Source organism: Diadema antillarum, unplaced genomic scaffold (assembly GCF_040938485.1).
Source record: "Diadema antillarum isolate AM-2024a unplaced genomic scaffold, OU_Dant_1.0 scf00000112, whole genome shotgun sequence".
Classification (NCBI taxonomy): Eukaryota; Metazoa; Echinodermata; class Echinoidea; order Diadematoida; family Diadematidae; genus Diadema; species Diadema antillarum.
This window is the reverse complement of record NW_027271001.1, coordinates 3859052-3883500: the sequence shown is the minus strand read 5'-3', so window position 1 is coordinate 3883500 and position 24449 is coordinate 3859052. Positions and strand designations below refer to the sequence as shown.

Sequence of the window (24449 nt, the reverse complement as noted above, 5' to 3'; positions counted from 1 at the left end):
GGGGGGGGGGGCGCACCGGGTGGAACTGCCGGCAATTACTGGCAGCAACTTCAGGAGAATGGCATTACAACTAAATGCCAGCGAGCGAGCTTGAAAATTTTGACATTTTACAGTCCAAAAACTGCCGTTTGTAGCTATACTTTTTCGCTTTTGAAATTAAGAGGGGCGGGGCGGGGGGGGGGGCGGGGGACGCCCGGTGAGCCCCTCCTCCTGGATCCGGCACTGGTAGTCAAGGGTGTCGGTTTATGTTCATGACTGGGGGAGGTATGACCAGTGAGGTGGTGTCGAAGTGACCAAGTATGTCATGGGAAGGATGTCCAAAATCTATGTATTATAGTCAACACTGTATAGAATACACTTGCACTAGTAGATAATTATGTATAAAATCAGTGCTGCCAGAACCAGGGGTGCGAATTGCTTTTGCCCACGATTTTTTTTTTTTTTTTTTTTTTTGTCCCCGATGTAAAATTTCAAAAAGATAAATAAATAGATAAAAAATAATAATCATTTAGTGTCCGGCGTTGAGGTCGCTTGCAGACTGAGGGTTTTTTTTTTTTTTTTTTTTTTTTTTTTTTTTTAAGGGTCTGAAGGGGGGTGCGTTCGCACCCAACGCACCCCCCCTGGTGACGCCCATGACATTATTGCTATAGTGCAGATGCTTCGAAATCTCGCGAAACACGACAACTCGTGCGCTTACGCGTTCACACCTCCTTCCCCGTCCCAGAAGAGGACGGCCGCTGCCAATTACGCGGTACTCCGCATCCAGCTGGTAGACAGGTATAGCAACATCAATTATTGGATTCTCGCATTGCCCCCAGACGGGGTGTTAGAGGCTTCCGTCTTTAATATGACCGGGCCGAGTGATGCACCGACCCAAAGGTAACACAGGTGTAGGGGGCCATCCGGGACAAGATAATTGTGTTCACAACGGAAACACGCCCAGTGAACCGACGCGAGTAAGATCGTACGCTCTCAAAATGGTTTATGCAAAGCATATTATAGTAATAAGACTGTGTGGTCACTTATGAAAATTACCCCAATTTTTCTTCTCCATTTCTTCATAGGCCATACTAATTATTCACTCAGAAATTACTCAGAGAGGTAATTTTGAAGTTACCTTTTTTAAGGAGTTTGCAGGTCGTCTTGATATCGACCGATACTTTGCGTAAATATTTGATTTCTCCGAATGATTTCTCCGAAATAACAGAAGTAACCCAGCTGGTCATTCTTATTCGCAAATTAGGGAGAAAATTTGTTTGGAATAATATTTATGTATGTGTCTGCTTTATTTTCAATATCACAACTTGGTCATTAGTAATCTCTTCTGTCTTGATGTTTTCATTCGTTGAAGCATTTCGGTTTTACATTTGTTTAAATGAGATAAGACGAGATGAATTATTTTAATACGGAGATAACAAAGAGATAAAAACTGTTTTCGTTTTAAGGCAAAGAGATAAATGGCCTTCTGCAAAGAGGCCAAATACTGCAGGGAATCTTGCAAGTATTATTCTTCTGAATATTTTTCAATAAGCATGTCTTGATTATGATAATTTTAACATTTTAAAAGCGAAACACCAATTTGGGCATACTAGTAAGGGCCGAACCGAACCCTCTCCAAAGGCATGCATGAAAGGCACAGAACTGTGAAATTCATCTCTGGAAAACACGTTAACCTCACTTATTGCTGCTTTTCATAATTCATCTATCCCTTCTCTTTATCCACCACTAAGATTCTGCTTATTCTGTTCAACATCCGTGATTAAACCAGAACGGTCGATTAATTCGTGCGGACCCAGGTGGCTCGGTTTATGAGTGTGACACCCCAGTGTGAGGAAGGCGTTTTCGTTTCCCCCTACACTTTTATGACAGAACGTTAATATCCATAGGATAAGAATAGACTACACTACACTTGTATATACCATGAAAAAAAGCCCAACAACAATAACAACACAGAGAGGATGGTGATGGGGGAGTGTCTTTCATATTTTCAACACACGGAAGGCTATGATTCTCGATCGACTGCGTTTGATAGGACCATGGCTGCTCCATGTGCTGTAACTCCATGATTTAGGACCATTGTGGCTCCACGATAGGACGCATCTCAAGTGGATCGACATGCCGAGAAACCATATCTGACTGGTGAATTATTTTCCTGATGGTCATCGACTGTCGCTCATTTTGATGACCTGATTTCTGACACGGCTCTGACCTTTTGTGACACTTGTCTCTGACAGGTAGTGATTGACAGGTTGCACAGCCATTGACAGCACTTTTCCGTTCATTTCGACAACTTGAACATAATATTGTTCCCCTACGGGTATAGCTGCAACGAGTCAGCTCTTGTCGTTTTCCATATCACCCGCTGTGTGTCAACTCAAAATGAAAGTTGGGCATCCGGTAAGGAATTGACGTTTAAAGTGCCTAATTCTTTGATTATATAGGACTGACCACACTCTTTTTCCAGTGCTTGTAATTAGATGTGACCGTGTGCAGTATTAATCATGTATGGCTTTCAAAATTCCTCAGCAATTATTCCTTTAATTGCTTTTTCCTTACTATAAACTTTAGTACTAAATACTAATTCTCTAAGCTTTTGTACTAAGTATTGTGAAAGTTTCATACCAGTCAACCGTCTATTGTTCGAATGCATAATTCAGCTTGTGTTGTCATCAATCGTCAAACTAGAAATAGTGTCTGTTCAATTGGGGAAAACGAGTTGATGTCAGTTCAACTCTATCTGACTCGAACTCCTTGCTGTCAGTAACACCTGTGTTTTGTCTATTTGCTTCAATATTACAAATTCTGAGAGCACATGACGAGCATAGTAAACAGTAAAAGCATAATGCTCTGTCGATATAAAGTTTAACGATGATTAGAGGAATGGAGGGTCAAACTGGAGTCAAGGATCTTTATGAGATAATACGCTGGCTGTTGGAATACTGGGAGAGAAAACCGAAAAGATGCGGCGTATAGCAAGACAGGAAACCGGGATAGGCCTACAAGTTATTTCATTGCTTACTGGAACCCAATCATGCCACTTGATGCGTCAAACTATAAACAGTTACTTACCAGCTCTCAGAGGTAATAACTTAATTGCACTTTCAAAATGACCGAAATCAGAATTATTTCGTCGAATTTGTATGATGTCGATTATGTATACTTATCCATTATGAAGAGTTTGACAACATGGTGTAAGTTCTGATTCATCCAGGTAACGTTTGATAAAGGTACCAAATTAAATCAAATCATCTGGACTTACTGTTTTAATTCCGAGAACGGTTTCACGTCCGATCCTGAACGCTTCATCAGCTCGTGACGCCTTCCCGCCATCAAATCAGACGAGCTGATGAAGCGTCCAGGATCGGACGTGAAACCGTTCTCGGAATTAAAACAGTAAGTCCAGCTTAATTGATGTAATTTTGTACCTTTATGAAGAGTTTGGTAGCAAAAACAAGTCGAAATCGCTGTCAGTTAATAACGACATCGGAAAAGACGGCACATTGTGTTGTTTCAAGGGTTCTTCCGCGACGCGTTGTAATAAGACATACATGTATCTACCAAAGATTTCGTACCTCCGCTACTTCTACATCTAATGTAGATGTTGAAGCTTATTTTTGCGATCAAGCACCAATTAGATCTGTCTCTTCTCCCTGCTACATACTGATGTTCAGTCACGTGCTATGGCGATCATTTGCTGCATGTCAATTAGCACTACTTGTTTTTCATTGTCTTCGCCATCTCTGTCAGACTGGAGGTCAATGTGGCTTGATGAGGAACCTAAATTGTCTTTTATATAATTCATCTGGCAGCCCTATAAGTATTTTAATGAGTTTGCAAGGCAACTAAAAGAACAAAAAAAGCCGCAGTGAATTTACCGCTATGGCAATCAATTGCCCCTCCAATGGAAGGTGAGGACCCCGTTCCAATCATGGTACCCAAAATTAGTTACATTATACTTTAATAGCAATTAAGCCATACCAGTTGACCAAGAGATTACAAAAACATGCAACAACAAAAGATCAGGTGGAACAAAAAACATAATTCTTGGTAAAAGCTTGTGGAAGCCATGCCATTTCTATGGCTCTGGTAGAGCAGTGGCAACACTGAAGAGGCTACCCTGGATAAATAAGACCTTATTATTATTATTATTATTATTATTATTATTATTATTATTATTATTATTATTATTATACCAATGTCACCGTAATTGTGCCTCATATCTCGTCTTGGTTTTCATTGAGAAGAGTTTTATCGACATTATCGAAAGTCTGACATTAATGCACTCAATAGTTTTTGTCTTCTTTTTTCACTGGGGAGCGCGTCCGGCAAGGAATACGTTATCTAGATCAGGACCCAACCCCGTCTTTACAGATACAAAATATGCAAGTAAAAAGGCATGAGCTGTTACAGGAACTAGACGGTAGAAAAAGGACAGCTGAATTTCTCGTGCATTTCTTATTGTATAAAAGCCGCACAAAAATCGTGAACACAATACCACATTTGACTAGATTCCAACTCATCTCAATTTGATGAGTTGCAGCTTCAGTCCCGCGCATTTCATCACAGACTTCGGCATTTGAAATGATGATAGCGAAATTTCCATTGATTATGATATCCTACTATGAAGTTTCAAAATGTCTTTTTGAATAATATCTTACGACAAAGTAGGCCTACTCAAATTGCTAGTATTGACAAGAAGTACCAACAAAACAAATCGATTTTTAACAGTCAGCATGGTCAGTGGTTAAAGTAATGTTCTTGAACTAAATCAACTAACTTAAACTTTTGATGATTAATATGCAAACACTCGCAAACAAAGAACAAAAACAAAAAAGTATGAAAATGAAATTCTAACAATGTTCTAGGGACAATTTAGGCCAAAAACCAGTAAACAGAAGCAAGGTTGTCATAAGCTCTGTGTAGTGTTTGGGGTAAAGGCTCTAAATTCTGCGGAAGCCCTGTAGTAGGCCTGCAAGTTCAAGTTTACGTTTTTAAACTTAGGACCTTTGAAGTTCGAAGTTTTCTTTAATATCAGAAGGTCAGAATACAAGTCACTTCTTACGTGAGTTTGTTGTACTGTTATATACACAGAATATGTCATTTTAGTTTGTATGTGTGAGAAAAGGGAGTTATGGATTGTAATACTTTCATGTGATTTCCCCCGAACTGAAGAAAAAAAAATAGTTTGGAATAAATCCAAGATTTTCTTCTTTTTTTTTCTGCTTTCACAAAGCTTTGGACTGGTCCTAGAAATGAAACTGAGTCAAAGACCTCAAACCAGGATGTGACCAGTTGGTTTTGATGTGCACGACTGAAAATGGTCCAGGCACGTACTGAACATGTTTGAAGTGCCTCAATTACACACTGTCTGCACTTGGTCTGCATGCTTACGCTATATCTCGATTTTTATTTTCAGACGTTGTAGTAGTAGATACTAATCATGTTCCAAGAAATTGCTGCAGAATGCAATTACTACAAGTTATCCAGGGTATCGGAACAAGAGAAAGTACACGCTACCAGGTCACGATGCTTTTTTAATTAATGCTTAGGCGTATACGCAATATATTATGTGTTTGTGCTAGCTGCTTTGATTTCCTTACAAAGATTGTATAAAGTAGGTTATTGTTTATATTTGATAAGTGGATCGCGAGGTGCTGTGGCTCAGTGGACATAGGACAACAGACTGTTAAATTGAGGTCCTCAGTTCGAGTCCCCTAGCTGGCTGCGGTTATTGTTCCCCTTTATCATGTACCGTATGACACTTTTTTTTCCTCATTGCCATGTACCCCCGTCCATTGGTCCTGTAAAGTGCTTGATAACATATGTTCATTGCATCCAATGACAGATTATAAAATAAGTTTGATTGATTATTTATTTGTTTGTTTGTTTGTTGAGTGAGCTTTGCCGGATCTCAGCACGAGTGACCGCTTGTGTTGAAATCCCTACCCCCCCCCCCCTCTCTCTCTCTCTCTCTCTCTCTCTCTCTCTTTCTGCCGTCCTCCGCAGTCATTTGTTGTTTTCGTGGTTAATTTTTTTGTTATTGTTTTCTGATACAAATTATCTCTACGTCAATCTTTTCCTTCTCACAGCGCGAGTGCATCTCCGTCCACGTGGGCCAGGCCGGATGCCAAATTGGCAACGCCTGCTGGGAGCTGTACTGTCTGGAGCACGGCATCCAGCCCGACGGCTACCTACCGACGGACAAGGGCGTGAAGGCTCCGGACGAGGCCTTCTGTACTTTCTTCAGCGAGACCGGGTCCGGGAAGCACGTGCCGCGTGCTATCTTCGTCGACCTCGAACCCACTGTCATTGGTGAGATGAGAAAAAAAAACACCGCCCTCAACGATTACTTCAATGTGCTAAGTTGACGTTAGGATTGATTGTCTTATTGGCTGCCACTATTATACTTTGTATACCTAATGTATCTATTATAATATCCACCTATATCCATTTTTTTCTTCAATTATCTATAAAACACGCAATCTATGATGATATCAAACATGATACAATCCTATGAAGTTCTATTATCGTAATTTTTCTTACATAATGCATGATTTCAACGCTATATCTTCAAAACTAAAACAACAATCGTCTCGTGAATTATGTCTATAATTTAAAAAAAAAGAAAATAAGCGATACACATATAACGTACTGTTTTAGTAGTTGTTGATACATATCCACCTAAACAGCAACCAGCCGAGTCCATTTAATCTATTTTGGAACATCGGCAAAACTAATGAGATGGTAATGTGATGGTTTATCATAATATTTGCCAGACAAATTTTAGATTACTGAAATTCCCTGCGAATGTTCATTGATACAGGATAGCGCTTTTATGTACCCCCCCCCCAAAAAAAAAAAAAAAAAAAAAAAACGCTGAGAGAAATATGTATTTACCCGTCTGATGGCAGTAAACCATACAATGACATTCTTTCATAATCTTAAGTGATAGCGTGATACCCTTTAAAACCCCAGAGGGAAGAGCGATGTGAATAATCCATGTTGATGCCTAGGACTCGTCTCTCGACATAACATGTGAGGGGCGGAAACGCCATGCTAAGCAATGCCAACGAATGCGCGACTATCCATATCAGCACAGACCACCGAATATCCTCCGCGCTCTTTTATCCTTACAACTTCCCCCGACATTCGATAATGAAATACCCGGTCTGAGGAACTGTCGAACTTCTCGATGACGACAGGTACCGTTTATTTTGAATTTGACCGTGAGGTATTATAGGAACGCAAGGATGAGGAAGGAGGATGAAGAAAAAAACAAAAATGGACGACAACAATGAAGAAGAAGAAGAAGAAGAAGAAGAAGAGATAATAGATATGTGATAGAGTATTTAGGTGGATGCACGAGAAGAATAAAAAGATGTTGGCAGAAAAGCTCAGAAAGAGGACAAGGGGGAGAGATGGAGAAGATATATTGTTCCAAATTGTGGAGAAACACAACCTTGTTGTGGTGTGAAAACAAGATGATGAGTTTAATCGTGCGCGCGCGAGAGAGAGAAAGAGGGGACGGTATGAATCGTCCAGAGCAACATCTAGACTACTCTCTTTGAGACTCATCAAAGGGGAGTGCAGCTTGAGACAGAAAGGGGAAAGAGAGGGAAAAGGGGGATGGAGAGAGGAAGAGAGGGAGAGACAGGCAGACACTGTTAGACAGGCGAGCAGATCTTATCCAACATATGAGAAAAAAAAAGTGAGGTTGGGGGGAAATAACTTTATTGCTTTTCTCCGCAAAGGAGAGCAATCGCCCGTCAAAATTCGAAGTAAACACAATTCAATAAAGTCATTTTGGTCTCCCAACAGTCGGCATTATCTTATCTGATATGAAACGGAGGGGGAAAACAAGTTAGACTCACCAAACAAAATGAAACAAAAAATGAGAACTCAAAATGATAATTGATGCCCGACGCGTGCCATGGGGATAATCAGTCGTTATAAAATACATCGCGTGTCTCCCCGTCGTTGTCCGTGCTGGTGTAGTGCTCCTGGATTCCTAGCATACCAATGCACTTCATCACCAAGAGCCCGAGTATACGCCGAGGATGACACGGGGGGTAATAGTCTGGTAGGAATGGGGGGTCCCCATGCACCCCCCGAACACATTTTTTTAACTTACTTTTTTGTAACCCTTAGGGTGTCTAGTTAATGATTTTTTTTGTTCCCAAGAAAAAATCGTGTCCCATGGGGGTCATTGGCGGCCATCTTGGCAGCCATCTTGGATTTTCAGGGAAAATCATTATCTTCCATAACTTTTGAACTACACAGCATAAAATTATAAATAAAGCATTTCTTCAGGGTAAACGTGACACGAGGAATCGATTGCAATGGTTATTTACGTGATTAAAGCAAGTCTGAAACAAGAAAATCCTAAAAATATGCAAATTTCAGTGTCATTTTCACCGAAAAATACCTAAATAGTTTAACTTTTGAATTACACAACATACAGGGACAAATAAAACAGTAATTCAGAGTTAATATGGCATGAGGAATCGTTTGAGAGAGTTATTTACATGATTAAAGCAAGTTACATACAAGAAAAGTCCAAACATGCGAGGAAAACCAGTGTCGTTTACCCTAGAAATATTCCCAAGTGAATACAATCTCATATCTCCTAAGAGTAAACTAACCTCTTTTTCTTAACAGTCTGGTAGGAATGGGGGGTGGGGGTCCCATGCACCCTCCTTTTTGTATCCCTTAGGGTGTCTATTTGATTCTTTTTGTCTCCAAGTGAAAATCGTGTCACATGGGGGGTCATTGGCAGCCATCTTGGATTTGCGAGGAAAATCATTAATTTCTATAACTTTCTATAAGTTTCCAACATACAAGGACAAATAAATAATTTCTCCAGGGTAAATTTGGCATGAGGAATCGATTGACATTGTTATCTACATAATTAAAACAATTATGATACATGAAAAATCCAAACATGCGAATAAAAAAACAGTGTTGTTTGCTCTGCCCAAATAGTCCATATACATACATGACAATTATATACCTCATATGATTGACTAACCACTAAAGTCTAGGAATGGGGGATCCTCATGCACCCTAAATTTTTGTATCCCTTCAAGGTGTCTATTAGATGATGATTTTTTTTTCCAAGTAAAAATCGTGTCGGAGGGGGGGGGGGAGTCATTGGCGGCCATTTTTTATTTGAGAGGAAAATCAGTAAATTCTGTAACTTCAGGGTAACTGTGTCATAAGGAATCGATTGAGATGGTTATTTTTATGATTAAAGCAAGTTTGATACAAAAAGTCCAAAATACGAAAAATTTGGTGTCATTTACACCGTAGAGTACCCAAAATCCGTATACATACATGACAAACTACTTCACAAAAGTGACTTGGCACTTTGTCTTTAGATCATAGCTCAAATATGGTGTTTTGTTTATAAAAAAAATATGCAACATGCAACTCCAAGCATTTTGACGTCTCACTTGTTGAAATCAAATGAAAAATGTAAGCACGATGGCAATTGATATGCAGATACCCCTAAAAAAGCAGATCGAAAGAGGTCAACATACAAATTTTGACCACATGTGAAAGTGACTAATCGACAAAATTCAAACCTAGAATGTAATTGAACACTTTTTGAGTGCATCTACTATTTCATATAATTTTGTATTTGAAGAGTTTGAGTAAGTGTAATTTCATAAAGGAAATCACTGTACCAAAATGCTCTGTCGGTTTCACCAATTTAGGTGTCATATTGTTATCATTAAACTTATTTAAGATTAAGTTAAAAATGGTTCATTCAAACGTATTTGTTTAAAGCCTTCCTGTCTGAAAATAAACATATGAAAATCACTTGACAGTCAGAAATCCACTCTCTCTCTATGACTTTAATTTGTCTAACATATTCTTAATTCTCATCCTATGCAATTATACAAACCACAGATTCGGTAAGCGATAATATGTTAGCTTTGGGTTTTACACTTCTGGTAATTTACAGTCATCATCAAAACGATCATTGTAATCAATGTCTGGCTCCTCCTCTTCATCCTCCTCTGTCTACGGAGTAACTTTCTGAAGCAAGTCAATGAGGGAAGTGGGAAGGATAGGGCCACTTGACCACACCGGATCCATGATACCGAAGGCTGTCTTATGCCACCTTTGTCCAGGATTAAAGCGGTAGCGCACCAGAAGATTGGCTAGTCAGATCGCTTGAAGATGGCAAGGTGGTACCCATGGTTCACACATTGAAAGTGTGAAATAAGGTTGCCTCTGCCAGGTGGGAGCAAGGAGAAATCCACCTTGGATTTGGTCATCAGTTGCTCGCCCTCTCCCACCATCTGTTTCAGCATGATGCTGCGAACGCCATCATGAGAGACTTCTCCCGGACCTCGCTATACATTTTAGGCATGTGAATGCTTCAATGTCATCTGTCACCTCTGGCTCCACAGACCACCCATCACCAAGAATTGTGAGGAAAAAACACTCAACTTGTCATATTGTAAAGTCATATTCTAATATTTTAGTAGTGTTTATTATGATATAATACTGAGCAACTTATTAGATTTCAGTAGAATACTTCTGAAATCACGAAATCAAACAACTTTCACCTGAATGCTATGTGGTATATGGGGTAGCTTTTGTTGATTCTTTAGGGGTCCAACTTTTCCCAACCCATTAAGGCACTTTAATTGTTACATCTTCCCCGGTAGTCCAGGTATTTTGGTATACAGTATAATAATGAGCTCCCGTTGATTCTATATAAATGCAAGTTAATTGACATTGACAACCTGGCAATACGTGACAGTCCGTTTATTAAGAAAGATACTACATTGTAGAATGGATTAAGCAAGGACCAAGGGGATCAAGGAAATGTGTGTCTGGATCCCTCACCAAAGCTACCTTGTACCTAAGTTTAGCAGCGCACTTGAGGTAGAGCACGACCCTGGTGTCCGTCTTCTTATACTGGTTAGACAGTCACTCATGGATATCGCTTATCGTCTCCTGGAACATATCATTGTGTAAACAAAAGGAATGTAACAGAAATCACATTCTCTGAAGCTTAAGTGATTCCTGTTACATTCTTTTTGTTCACCTAATTATTCATCCCAGGAGACAATAAGCTCTATCCATGAGCTGCCGTCTAACCAGGAGAAGGACACCAGGGTAGCGCTCTACCTCGAGTATTCCACTATTAAGCTTGGGTACAAAGCAGCTGTGGTAAGGACACCAGACAGAGACATTTTCTGGATCTTCTTGCACCATGCTCACTCCGTCACCCTCACTATCCTCCTTGATAAATGGACTGTCGAGCATTGCCAGATTGTGAATGTCGTTGAACTGGCATACTGAATCAAAGGGAGCGGGCTACTGTACCACAATACTTGGACGACATGTGTTTACAGGGGAAGATGTAACAAGTGCCTTCAAGAGTAGGGGCGAAGTCGGACCCCTAAAGAATCTACAAAGCCACCCCATGTACCATACAGCATTCAGGAGAGAGTAGTATGACATTATAATCTCTGCAATATTTTACTGAAATGTGGTAAATTGTTCAATATTACATTATAATGAACACTGCAGAAATCTTACAACATGACTTTGAAATGTGCCAATGTTTTTTGTCCCCCACTTAAACCTTGGAGATGGGTGGTCTGTAGAGCCAATAAGAAGTGACAGAAGACATTGGAGCATTCACATGCCTAATGTATGACCACAAGAGGTGGAGAAGTCTATTTACAGCAGCATCATCCAAAGCAGATGATGGGAGAGGGCGAACAAATGACTACAAACTCCAATGTGGATTTCTTCATGCTCATATACACCTTGCAGTGACAACCTTATCCCACACATTAAATGTGTGACCCATCGCCTTGCCATCTTAAAGAGAGCTGACCAACCAATCTTCTGGTGCTCTGTATATGACTCCTTTGATTCTGGACAAGGATGGCAGAAGGTAGCCTTTGTTATGATGGAGCCAGTGTGGTCAAGTGGCCCTATCTTTCCGACTTCCCTCATTGACTTGCTTCAGAAAATTACTGAGGAAATGAAGGAGGATGAAGAAGAGGACCCAGACATTGATTACAATGATCGTTTTGATGATGACTACCGGTATAGAAATTAAAGAAGTGTGAAATGAAAACCTGATATATTGCATAACCGCTTCTGTGGTTTGTACAGTTACACAGGGTGAGCATTCAGAATACTTTTTAAGAAAAGTGAAGTCATATTGTGTTACTTTATATTTTTTCAATATACGTTAATTCCATACTTCATGAAAAGCATATACACATGTCACAAACGTTGAAATATATAGATGATGACTGGCGGCGGAGGGAACATACCCAATGTTCCACCCGAAGGGTTTGAAATGCTATTGAGGGAGGTTATAAGTGCGCTGCGGTCCTAGGCCTTAATTCTGTCATTTGTCACGTGGAAATGTTTTCCCATGGGAGAACATTACAAGAATGTTCGCCCATGGGCCAACATAACGAATGTACTTCCATCACGTGACTGTGTTCAGCCAATCACTAATCGGTATGTGACTAACCCTTTCAAAATATTATGTCTTTTGATAATAGCTTGAATATTGCGTCTTATATCAGACAACTTGTAACAGAATTCGAAAGGAAACTTAATTCCAATCAATGTGAACTTGAATTGAATGCATACAGGATGTAAGCACAAAAGCGATTCACATGCAAATATTTCTAAATTAAAGTAGCAGCAATCCACATTGATATACAGTCCCTATTCACAGGCTAGATTTCCGGCTGTCAAATGAAATGTTTCTCTTTTTGTTTTCGGACAATAAACTTTAAGCAAATACATTTGAATGAACTGCTTTTTTAACTTGAGAATAAATGAAACCATTTTGGCATCTAAAATTTTTTAATCGGCTCGACATTTTGACACAGTGATTGTTTCCTTGAATATATCCCAACTCAAACTCGTTTTAAATATAAAATGAAACGAAATTGAACGTGCACAAAGAGTGTTAAATTTCAGTTCAAGTTTTATCTTTGTCAATTAGTCACTTTTAAGTGTTGTGATCAACATTATTCTCATGTGTCACCTCTTTTTAAGGGTATTTGCATATGAATTACCACAGTGCTTACATTCTTATTCTATTTCACAAAGTGAGGGGTGACAATGCTTGAAATTAATTTTCTCTTCAGATTCTATTTAATGTTTTTGATACAAAACAAAAAAGGCCTATTTGGGCAATGATCTAAAGACAGAGTTGTTAGTCACTTTTGTGAGGTATGCAATTTGTCATGTATGTAGCATGAAATATTTGGGCCATTTCCAGAGTAACAGCACTTAATTTTTCAGTTTTGGGACATTTCTTGTGTCAAATTTGCTTTCATTATGTAAATGACAATCTCAATTGATTCCTCATGCTGTGTTTCGTCTGAAGAAATGTTTTATTTGTCCCTGTATGTTGTGTATAGTTCAAAAGTTGAACTATTTGGGTACTTTTCAGTGTAACCGATACAGAATTTATTATATTTGGGACTTTTCTTGTATTGAGCATTTTTTAATCATGTAAATAACCATCTCAATCGATTTCTCATGTCATATATACCCTGAAAAAATGTTTTATTTTTCCTTGCAAATTTACCCTGGAGAAATCATTTATTTGTCCTTGTATGTTGGAAACTTCAAAAGTTATAGAAACTAATGATTTTCCTCGCAAATCCAAGATGGCTGCCAATGACCCCCATGTGACACGATTTTCACTTGGAGACAAAAAAAAAATTAAATAGACACCCTAAGGGATACAAAAATGAGGGTGCACGGGACCCCCCCCCCCCCCCTTTCCTACCAGACTGTTAAGAAAAAGAGGTAAGTTTACTCTTAGGAGGTATGAGATTGTCATGTATATATGTATATAGACTACTTGGGAATATTTCTAGAGTAAACAACACTGGTTTTCCTCGCATGTTTGGACTTTTCTTGTATGTAGCTTGCTTTAATCATGTAAATAACTCTCTCAAACGATTCCTCATGCCGTATTAACTCTGAATTACTGTTTTATTTGTCCCTGTATGTTGTGTAATTCAAAAGTTAAACTAATTGGGTAGTTTTCGGTGAAAATGACACCGAAATTTGCATGTTTTTAGGCTTTTTAGCTCACCTGAGCCAAAGGCTCAAGTGAGCTATTGCGATCGCCCTTCGTCCGGCGTCCGTCGTGCGTCGTGCGTCGTGCGTCGTGCGTCGTCCGTCGTCCGTCGTCCGTCGTCCGTCGTCCGTCGTCCGTCGTCCGTCGTCCGTCGTCCGTCGTCCGTCGTCCGTCGTGCGTCGTGCGTAAACTTTTTACATTTTCATCTTCTTCTTGAAAACCCCAAGACCGATTTTCATCAAACTTGGCAGGTAGCATCCCTAGGGGGTTAGGAACTCAATTTGTTAAAATGGGCACCATGCCCCGCCCAGGGGGGCCCAAACCCCCCAAAATTAAGGAATCTGTAAAAATCTTCTTCTCTAGAACCAGAAGTGATAGAGCTAAGTTAATACTATGAGTTAGTACATTGATGACTGTAGTTTCAAGTTTGTTCATGGCAGAATCAGGGGTGCCCCCCTTGGGACCCAGGGGAGGGGGGTGGGGAAGGGTTCTAATGGGGCCTAAATTGTACATTTTCATCTTCTTCTTGAGAACCCCATGACCCATTTTCACCAAACTTGGCAGGTAGCATCCCTAGGGGGTTAGGAACTCAATTTGTTAAAATGGGCACCATGCCCCACCCAGGGGGCCCTCAGGGGGCCCAAGCCCCCCAAAATTAAGGATTCTGCAAAAATCTTCTTCTCTAGAACCAGAAGTGATAGTGCTTAGTTAATACTATGAGTTAGTACATTGATGACTGTAGTTTCAAGTTTGTTCATGGCAGAATCAGGGGTGCCCCCCTTGGGACCCAGGGGAGGGGGTGAGGAGGGGTCCTAATGGGGCCTAAATTGTACATTTTTATCGTCGTCTTGAGAACCCCATGACCCATTTTCACCAAACTTGGCAGGTAGCATCCCTAGGGGGTTAGGATCTCAATTTGTTAAAATGGGCACCATGCCCCACCCAGGGGGCCCCCAGGGGTCCCAAACCCCCCAAATGAAGGAATCTTTATAAATCTTCTCTAGAATCAGAAGTTATAGAGCTGAGATAATACTATGAGTGAGTACATTAATGACTGTAGTTTCAAGTTTGTTCATAGGAGATCCAGGGGTGCCCCTCTTGGGTGGGGGGGGGGGGTGGTTGGAAGGGTCCAAATGGGGGCCTGAATTGTACATTTTCATCTTCTTCCTGAAAACCTCATGATGGATTTTTGTCAAACTTGGCACGTAGCATCCCTAGGGGGTCAGGATCTCAATTTATCAAAATGGGCACCATGCCCCACCCAGAGGGCCCCAGGGGGCCCCAATCCCCCCAAATTAAGGAATCTTAAAAAAATTGGGCCTTTATTGTACATTTTCATCTTCTACTTGAGAATGCCTGGTCAAATTTTGGTGGAGCTGTAAATAATTTAGATTAGTGACTGCGTGAAAGGTGAACTTGCGATACTCAGGTGAGCGCTAGACCCGCGGGTCTCTTGTCTTGTTTCAGACTTGCTTTAATCATGTAAATAACCATTGCAATCGATTCCTCGTGTCATGTTTACCCTGCAGAAATGCTTTATTTATAATTATATGCTGTGTAGTTCAAAAGTTATGGAAGATAATGATTTTCCCTGAAAATCCAAGATGGCTGCCAAGATGGCCGCCAATGACCCCCATGGGACACGATTTTTTCTTGGGAACAAAAAAATTCATTAACTAGACACCCTAAGGGTTACAAAAAAGTAAGTTTAAAAAATGTGTTCGGGGGGTGCATGGGGACCCCCCATTCCTACCAGACTATAATGGGTAGACTCTTTACACCCCTCCTGCCCAATCCTCATTACGACATCTTTCTTCTTGCGATGTGCCCCCAAATCATGTGTCACCGCGTTTTATTTGTCACGACCACGTCTGAAAAACAGAGATAGAAAGAATACCTGATACCGCGTACCAGATTCTGTGGTTACTCATTCTGTAAAATTCCATTCTACAGAACTTTCGAGGAGCCGCCTTTAACGTTGGGGGGGGGGGCTATTGCACCTTAAGGTGATGAGGATGCCTGTATAATAGCTTCAACCTTCATTCCCACATTTCTGTGTTTTCTATGTAGATTACGCCACATCCTGAGCGATAATTATTTTCGCAATCATCGCACTTATGAAACAATCACGAGTATTTAAAGGCACACGTTCTCACAAGATCCACTTGACTGTCTAGGAACAAAAGCACATTATTTTGTGACACTATGGTCTATAACAACCGATGTTCCTAGCTGTGAGCACTGAAAGTGTTCACTGAGTTCTCCTTTCACATGACTTCCGGTTATTATGCAGAGAAGTGTGTGACCTTAGAGTAAAACTCCGCATACCTTATATTCGACAAAGACAGAAGTGGTTGAAAACATTGAAACTTGTTTCCCCGGTAACTTTCTCCGTTCGAATTTCGAGTCTGATGGAAGTGTCTCGTTCGTTTGGAGTGATTGCACCCTTTTTCCTTCATTTAAAAGTAAACGTAAACACGTTTAGGTAAAACAAGAAAGAAAGAAAGTGCAATTTTACTGGAAGAAGAGCTGAATTATGATTGCTCTTAATAATCACGTCGAACAGAGGGAGACATTCACGCTTGTAAATGGTAGGCCTACAAGATAGAGTAAAGCCCGAGTCAAAACGTTGAGGCCGCTAGCCGGGAGATGTTCACACAAAAGCTGAAGTGACAACCCCTCCCATAAGCTCACGGACCTCAGTACGCCCATCTGGCTACAAAACGGACTGCAACGCTTTTAAGAAGCGAATCATTCGCATCAACATCTATACGCAGAATCGGAAGATGGTGACTAGTTAAACAGACATCGGAGTGACTATATAGCGACCTTCATCAATACTTCTTAAGTGATGACTTATATCAGCTCTTCAACCGGTTATAGCTTGATAGGTGATATCTGAGGTCGAAATCATTTGCCAATGACGATTAGCGACGGGGCATCCTTTTTCACGCATCAGGAATGCGAAATGTGATCGTCTGTCGAACGAATATGAGATAACAGATTCTCAAGGTCAATAACAGCCCGAATATAATGCAATGCTGGTAAAGGCATGTTATGTTGCTGAGTCTGTTGGGTGAAATTATGTTCCGGGCGCTGGTCGTATTTCTCCCGACCGTTCCTCCTCGTGCGCTTGATGATGATTAATAGCGAAGATGAGATGATGATCGCATCACTCCAAACTTTCATTCATGCATGTGAGAGGCTCTTCCGGGTTTCCTTTGGGGCTGAAAAAAAGGGGTTCACTGCAAGTCATAACTCCGTTCATATTACACTATATACTGATCCATCTACATCACTTGGTGTATCATTCATATCCGACTTTGACTGTTTCACTACATTTTCTGCATTGGTAACTCGTTGAATCCATGTTTGGTTGACTCCCCATTTAAATGGACGTCTCTGCTAACGGAGAAAACTGAAGCACAAACAATAAAGAAAAAAAACCCATAGTCTATTTCCTGTAACTCAGGAAGTGTAACATACACCTTTTCCAAATCCGTATGGTATCCACACAAATGAGCTATCGCTCATGCAGTGAAGGCGATACAAACAACTTCTGTCTGGACGTATGGTCTCTGTACAGTCCGATGTAATATCGCCGTCGCCACTTTTCTTGCATTGCCTTCTGTAGACAGTGGGTGTTACGTTCCTACTTACGAGCTCCTTTAAACCAATTAGCGCTCACATCAAGCCATAATGAAGACCATTTTCTCTGAGGTTAATCCCGCAGAGTATCCCACTGAGCATAAAATACTAGTAAGTAGGCGTAGTCTTTGTTAAAGGCTACAAGTACTGACTTATCACCAGCTCTATAGTCACTTCACATAAGACAAACAAAATTTGGAAACAAGCCTTTTGTATCAGTCGTTGTCGTTTTTGTAGCTGTGGTTCTTCTTCTTTTTCTTCCTCTTAGTCTTGTCATTGTCATTATCATTATCATTATCAGCATTATCATTCTTACTACTACCATTTTTATTCATGATCACCCTGGGCTGGTTCTAGACTAGACAGAGGTTTTCTTATCTGTTTCACTACCCAAAACAAACAAACAAACAAACGAACATGTCATGTTATCTACTCCAAGTACTGCCCGTTTATACGTATGTCCGATCACTGCAGTGACACTGCGTCACACATCTCTTCAAATAATTTCCAATACTGTTCTGTTCCAGTGCTTCAAAATTACTGCTGCCGTACAAAAACAAACACCCAAATAAACACAATCACACGTTTTTCAGCGCCTATAACGACCGCTTAAATGTTCTCGAGACATACGTTATGGTTAAAAACTATCGCGAATCATATTGGTCACAATATAGTACAGCTATAGGCATATTAATTTTGTCCCTGCCTTACATTCCCTGTGATATGCGTGGTGAATACAATTCCTGACTTTGAAATCAATGTTTAAAGGCAAACTCCGTTCTGTGATCAAATTGATTTGATAAAGATCGCCAATAAAACAAAGCAGTAACGATTCAATAAACCAAACAAAAATTCGAAAATTATGGAATCCCAGTGCTTGTTTTCTTGAAACATAATTGCATAATAAATAAACCGGCCATGTGAATTTCCTCACAGCTCTCCCTTAAATTTGAAAATATAATCATCATAATATTACCGTAATATAAATGATGATTAATATATTGTCAATCTTCTTGTCGTCAATTAAGTTAATTTCACCCTTACCAAAGCCAAGTCATTACAACTCTTAAACCGTATGAGCCGAAAGAGATAAATTTTGCCTCATGAATTCATATGTCATATATGAAAGTATAGCTTAGTGAAAAATAAATTATGTATGCGCTTGAATGGGAGACTGCAGGAAGACTATTGCGGCCACGACAACATAGTCACATTTACGTAAAGGAGACTGTCGGCTCCTTCGCTGTTGTCAAAACACTCGTGCAGTCAACTTGAGCGTGGAGACGATTCTTCTCCCTGCTTCAAGCGTTGCATGATTTTAGCTGGGCATATCAGTCTTATCGGCCGTTGTTAGGACGGTAATATACATCAGGAAATGAATGATATTGTATTAAAGGGATAATACAGTATTGATGGAGGCGAGGATTAGGCTTTTAACTTTTTGTAAGATACCATGAAACCCGTTATGAAATAACGAATTCAAAATTCATTTGATGAAAATCGGTTTTGGAATGGCTGAGACATTAAAAAACAAAGTAAAATAAAGCGATCATAATAAAAGGTGGGTCCCACCTTTTATTAGGATTGCTCTATTTTGGGTATCTCGACCATTTCAAACCAATTTTCATCAAATAAACGTTGAATTCCTCTTGGAATTACATGCTCTGTCATATTTCACAAGAGGTCTCTCATCATCTCACCCAAAAATGTTACAAACCTGAAGTTAGGGCTCAACCAGAACTATACGTTCCCTTTAAACTGAATTCGGAATCGTGGTTGAAGCAAACCACACAATCGAAATGTCATGACCATGTGAACTCATCCGTGCCTCTCCATGAATGAATCTAACCAAGTCCAATTAGTGCAAATAAACTAAGTACCATTACAAGTATGTGAGAAGTTCCTATCCAAAAAGCTCTTGAGAAGGCACAATGGGTACAACGTCATAACGCTGTTAAACTAAGCCACTCGTGTAAAACCTCTTTCCAAGCCGATGACTATTGACCAAGGAGGTGGAAGAGATATAAATTCACCTCCCTATTATGACCTTCCACTAACCTTGAAAGCAAAAGGTACTCATAGGCATCATCCATGGATGATGCGTAGATGACGTTCATTTTACATAGGGTATTGACCAACTCGGTTACAGACAAGCACCGTAAGTTATAAGACAAACATGTGATGTCGACGCTGCATAATTAAGTATTGAGTCAATCTCCTTCCTGCTTTCTAACCTCATCCATACCTCTGCTTAAATGAGCAGCGATGACCCCGAAAAGCGATGACCAAAGCCAATTGACATGATATAAAAAGGAGGGGATGTCATATGGAACCGCGATCATGGGGAGATACCTAAATCCACATCAGTTTTGTTCCCATGTGTTGACAGGACGTCATTGTGTATGTGTAGGCCTATATGTTTCTCTGTTCGTGTCTTTGTATCTGTGTCTGTGTGTGTCTGTTTGTCCCACTATTAATTGCGTGACGAATATGTCACTCTTACATTATAAACATTGTTTCCATTTTGCCTAGATGAGGTTCGAACGGGGGCCTACCGCCAGCTCTTCCATCCTGAGCAGCTGATCACTGGCAAGGAGGATGCCGCCAACAACTACGCCCGTGGTCACTACACCGTCGGCAAGGAGATCGTTGACCAAGTCCTGGACAAGATCAGGAAGTTGGTGAGTTAGTCTTAATTAGTACGAATCTCTTTCGGGCTGGCGTTATGGAATAAGATGTTGATAACAATAACGTACGTTTAGAGTTCACATCACGTCTTGTCGCAAGATGCAATTCTTCTGTTGGAGAAAATGTTCTGGTACTCGATCTAATCTGCTGTTCCCCTTGTTCCTCTAACGACAGGCTGACCAGTGCACCGGTCTTCAGGGATTCCTCATCTTCCACAGCTTCGGCGGTGGCACCGGCTCCGGCTTCTCATCCCTGCTCATGGAGCGTCTCTCCGTGGACTACGGAAAGAAGTCCAAGCTCGAGTTCGCCATCTACCCCGCCCCTCAGGTCTCCACAGCAGTGGTCGAGCCATACAACTCTGTCTTGACCACTCACACCACTCTTGAGCACTCCGACTGTGCCTTCATGGTCGACAACGAGGCCATCTACGACATCTGCCGTCGCAACCTCGACATCGAGCGTCCAACCTACACCAACCTGAACCGTCTCATTGGCCAGATCGTTTCTTCCATTACTGCTTCGCTTCGATTCGACGGCGCTCTCAATGTCGACCTGACGGAATTCCAAACCAACTTGGTGCCGTACCCACGTATCCACTTCCCATTGGCCACCTATGCTCCCGTCATCTCTGCCGAGAAGGCCTACCATGAGCAGCTAAGTGTGGCCGAGATTACAAATTCTTTGTTTGAGCCTGTTAACCAGATGGTGAAGTGCGATCCTCGTCACGGCAAGTACATGGCCTGCTGTCTGCTGTACCGTGGTGACGTCGTCCCCAAAGATGTCAACGCCGCCATCGCTACCATCAAGACCAAGCGCACCATCCAGTTCGTCGACTGGTGCCCAACTGGTTTCAAGGTCGGCATCAACTACCAGCCACCAACCGTCGTGCCCGGTGGCGATCTGGCCAAGGTCCAGCGTGCCGTGTGCATGCTGAGCAACACCACGGCCATCGCCGAGGCCTGGGCTCGTCTGGATCACAAGTTCGACCTGATGTACGCCAAGCGTGCCTTCGTCCACTGGTACGTGGGAGAGGGTATGGAGGAGGGAGAGTTTGCAGAGGCTAGGGAAGATCTGGCCGCCCTCGAAAGGGACTATGAAGAAGTCGGACTCGATTCGACGGATGACGCGGCTGATGAAGGGGAGAACGAAGAATACTAAAACTTGAAAAGAACTTGTGATCCATTTTTTTTCTATGTAAAAAGTTACATTTTGAAATGTTTTGTTCTTGGGACTATCGCTTTGTCTGATGGATCATAGTTTGCACATCATCAGCTATAAACTACATTCAGTAAATTGATCGTTGCGATCATCAATAGTATGACTAATCAATTTGCTGTTTAAGAGCTTTTCTAGATTTTGACAATATTATGTTCAGTTTTAAAGTGTTTGAGATGAACTCACGTCTGATACGTAGGTTCGAATTAGGTTTACGGTAATCATTTTGCTGCTTATCATACATTCGACTTGATTGCAATGAATTGGCGGACGTAATTCACACTTTGTTAATGCAAACTTTTTTTTGTTACATATTGTTGATATCATGTCATATGTTTGAATTGTACGATGTCTCACTTTTTCTATGACAAATTATCATGCAATTTTACTTGAAACATGTGAAAAAAAAAACCTGTCGCTGTTTCATCTCATGACCAAGCTTACGTGGTGAGCATTACATTAAATTTTTCACCTTTGTATGTCGACAGTATATTAGCAAGAATTCTTCATTATCTTTTAATCAAACTTTCAGTATTGACAATCTATAATCATTTCATCGAGGATTGAATTTCATTCCATCTATGATAGTACTTGAAATACGATATTTATTCCTGGAGTCATGGAAAGGTCGTGAACTTTCATTCTTCTTTATTTTCTTTTTGAAACGTTTTGTGGCACCGAAAATTATACTGGTAGATACAGTGTAATTTACTTCTCATAAAAATAAATACGATGATTGCTCGCTCTAAGACAATAATTTCTACATAGCTGAAACATTCACGCTGTAATTGTAGGTTATGCTGATAAATTGTTACTCCTCCGAAATTTCATTTCAGCGATTCAAATTTGTTACCGATGCTCGCGCTTTTTGTCGCTGTATCTATCAGCGTCCTCTCCATGAAGAAAGATGTCGTTATCTTGCAAACTCGCCATTTCATCTTGGTATGAATGTACATAATTATCTTGGGTGCCTTTTTGCAAAGTATTGTATTATGGATGCATTTACTCACTTCGTTTGGTCTAAACAGCGATGAGCTATTGTTGTTTACGTTATGATTATGTACATTTTCGCGAGGAGGTTACAGAGACACACACTCCTGTCAAACTCTGAGACAAAATGGCGGCAATGCTGCCTTCTCTATTGAAAAAAAAAAAAAGAGTAGCTTCCATTCGGCCATGGGGAGTGCTTTATAGAATATTACGGAAATGAAGATACATTATGATCCGTGATACAGGATGACCGGAAACTCCTTTCTTCATGTTCTTCATTCGTATGCAATGCTACTGGTTGACCAATGATCGCCAAAGCGCCATGATCTTGAGAAGTTAGTTTGAATTGCGCGCGCTAATTTTTGATATGGATGCTTGGTAGCGTGTACGTGTTGTGCGGTGTGAGCGAACGGTGTGTGAGCAATAACGTGTGGCTGTGTGAAATATGCTTAGTTTAAAATAAAAGTGCTATATGGTTGATAAGTATGACTAATTTACACTTCCGGCCAACAACGTAGGGATAGATTTTCAGCGTGGGGATTTTTATCTCCTGATTTTACAACCAATTTCTGAGGGCTTGGCATAACTTCCTTTCGTACGAGCAGAACGAATCAGATCCGAAGATAAGGCCGTTTGCACAGGTGTGAATGAATGCTGCAGTCGCGGTTGTGAATAACGCTAAATGCTATGGGACTACAAAGAGGTTGGGTTGGTGCATCGGTTGCGCAGACGGGATGTGTTTAGAGTACTTGACGGCTACGCTGTGCCTGAAATAGATTTTATGTGTAAGTGACATTTGCTTATAGAGTTGCTGATTAAATTATTCATTTTAAGTCAAATTTGCCCTCGTCACACTGGTGGTTTTTGTGTGTGTGTGTGCTTTCGCTTCAATGTGTGATTGATGTGTGTATGAACGACAGTCTACTGATCGTGCAACTCAAAATGAAACATACTTTTAATCATTCTACTATATTCTTGTTGCAAAGTGTTCTTGCAGATTTCGACATACACCCCAAAATCCCTTCCGAGTTCACAATCACTCATCTTCACCTTATGATACACCAATCCTTTTTAAGTATTTCAATGGATGACGTAAATACCCTAATATTCCTTCACACTTAGACCATATAATTGTGACCTAATAAGAAAACACAAAACTTTAATGTGCATAACGGAAGAAAAGTAAATATTCCTCATTTCAAAAGAGTATGGTGACTGATACATGCCACGTTTTATTTACAGTAACCGATAGCAGAGTGATAATGCCCAAGGAAAGGGAGAAATCTGCTATCGCTTCTATATGTACCGAAGCTAACGTCAAAGTAACTACATGTACTTTCACTATTATCACCACCATCATCATCACCAATAACTTTGCTCTGAATCATCAGTTATCTACAGGAACACCAGTCGCCATAAAAATGAAAAATTATACAAAACAACAATATTCATTTAGCGCAAAGTGATGGATATTTATTCATAAGGAAATGTAGTCTATGTACACAATACGGCCAGCTGATTAAGGATATTTTTGTTCTTAATTCAAGCTGCTTGACCAGTTCAGATATAGGTAAAGCAGTCTGGATGCAGTACAGAATAATCACCACATCAAGACATCCTATTTTCTTACTTTTGGAGCAAAGGTGACAGGTCTCCTGCTGACAAACTTGAGCCTCGTCTCAGAGACGGTATTGTTCCATTACAGAAGTCTGTACACAATTAAGTTTATGAAAATTTTTCCTTCTGATGCAGTACTTCTTAATTTCAAGCCTGCCGTGAAGGGTCAATGTTTTTTTTACATGAATGAAATATACTA

At 40.5% G+C, this 24449-nt stretch overlaps 1 protein-coding gene across 1 annotated transcript in view; it reads left to right on the top strand.

The window, feature by feature from the left end:
- The window catches only part of LOC139719629 (tubulin alpha-3 chain-like), a 42875-nt gene extending 21055 nt beyond the window's left edge, over positions 1-21820 (top strand). The window contains exons 2-4 of the mRNA XM_071631035.1: positions 6090-6312; positions 20273-20421; positions 20603-21820. Coding sequence (XP_071487136.1) covers positions 6090-6312; positions 20273-20421; positions 20603-21586 — 1356 coding nt within the window. The 3' untranslated portion in view covers positions 21587-21820. The remainder of the gene's footprint in view (positions 1-6089; positions 6313-20272; positions 20422-20602) is intronic.
- The last annotated feature ends 2629 nt before the right edge of the window (positions 21821-24449 follow it).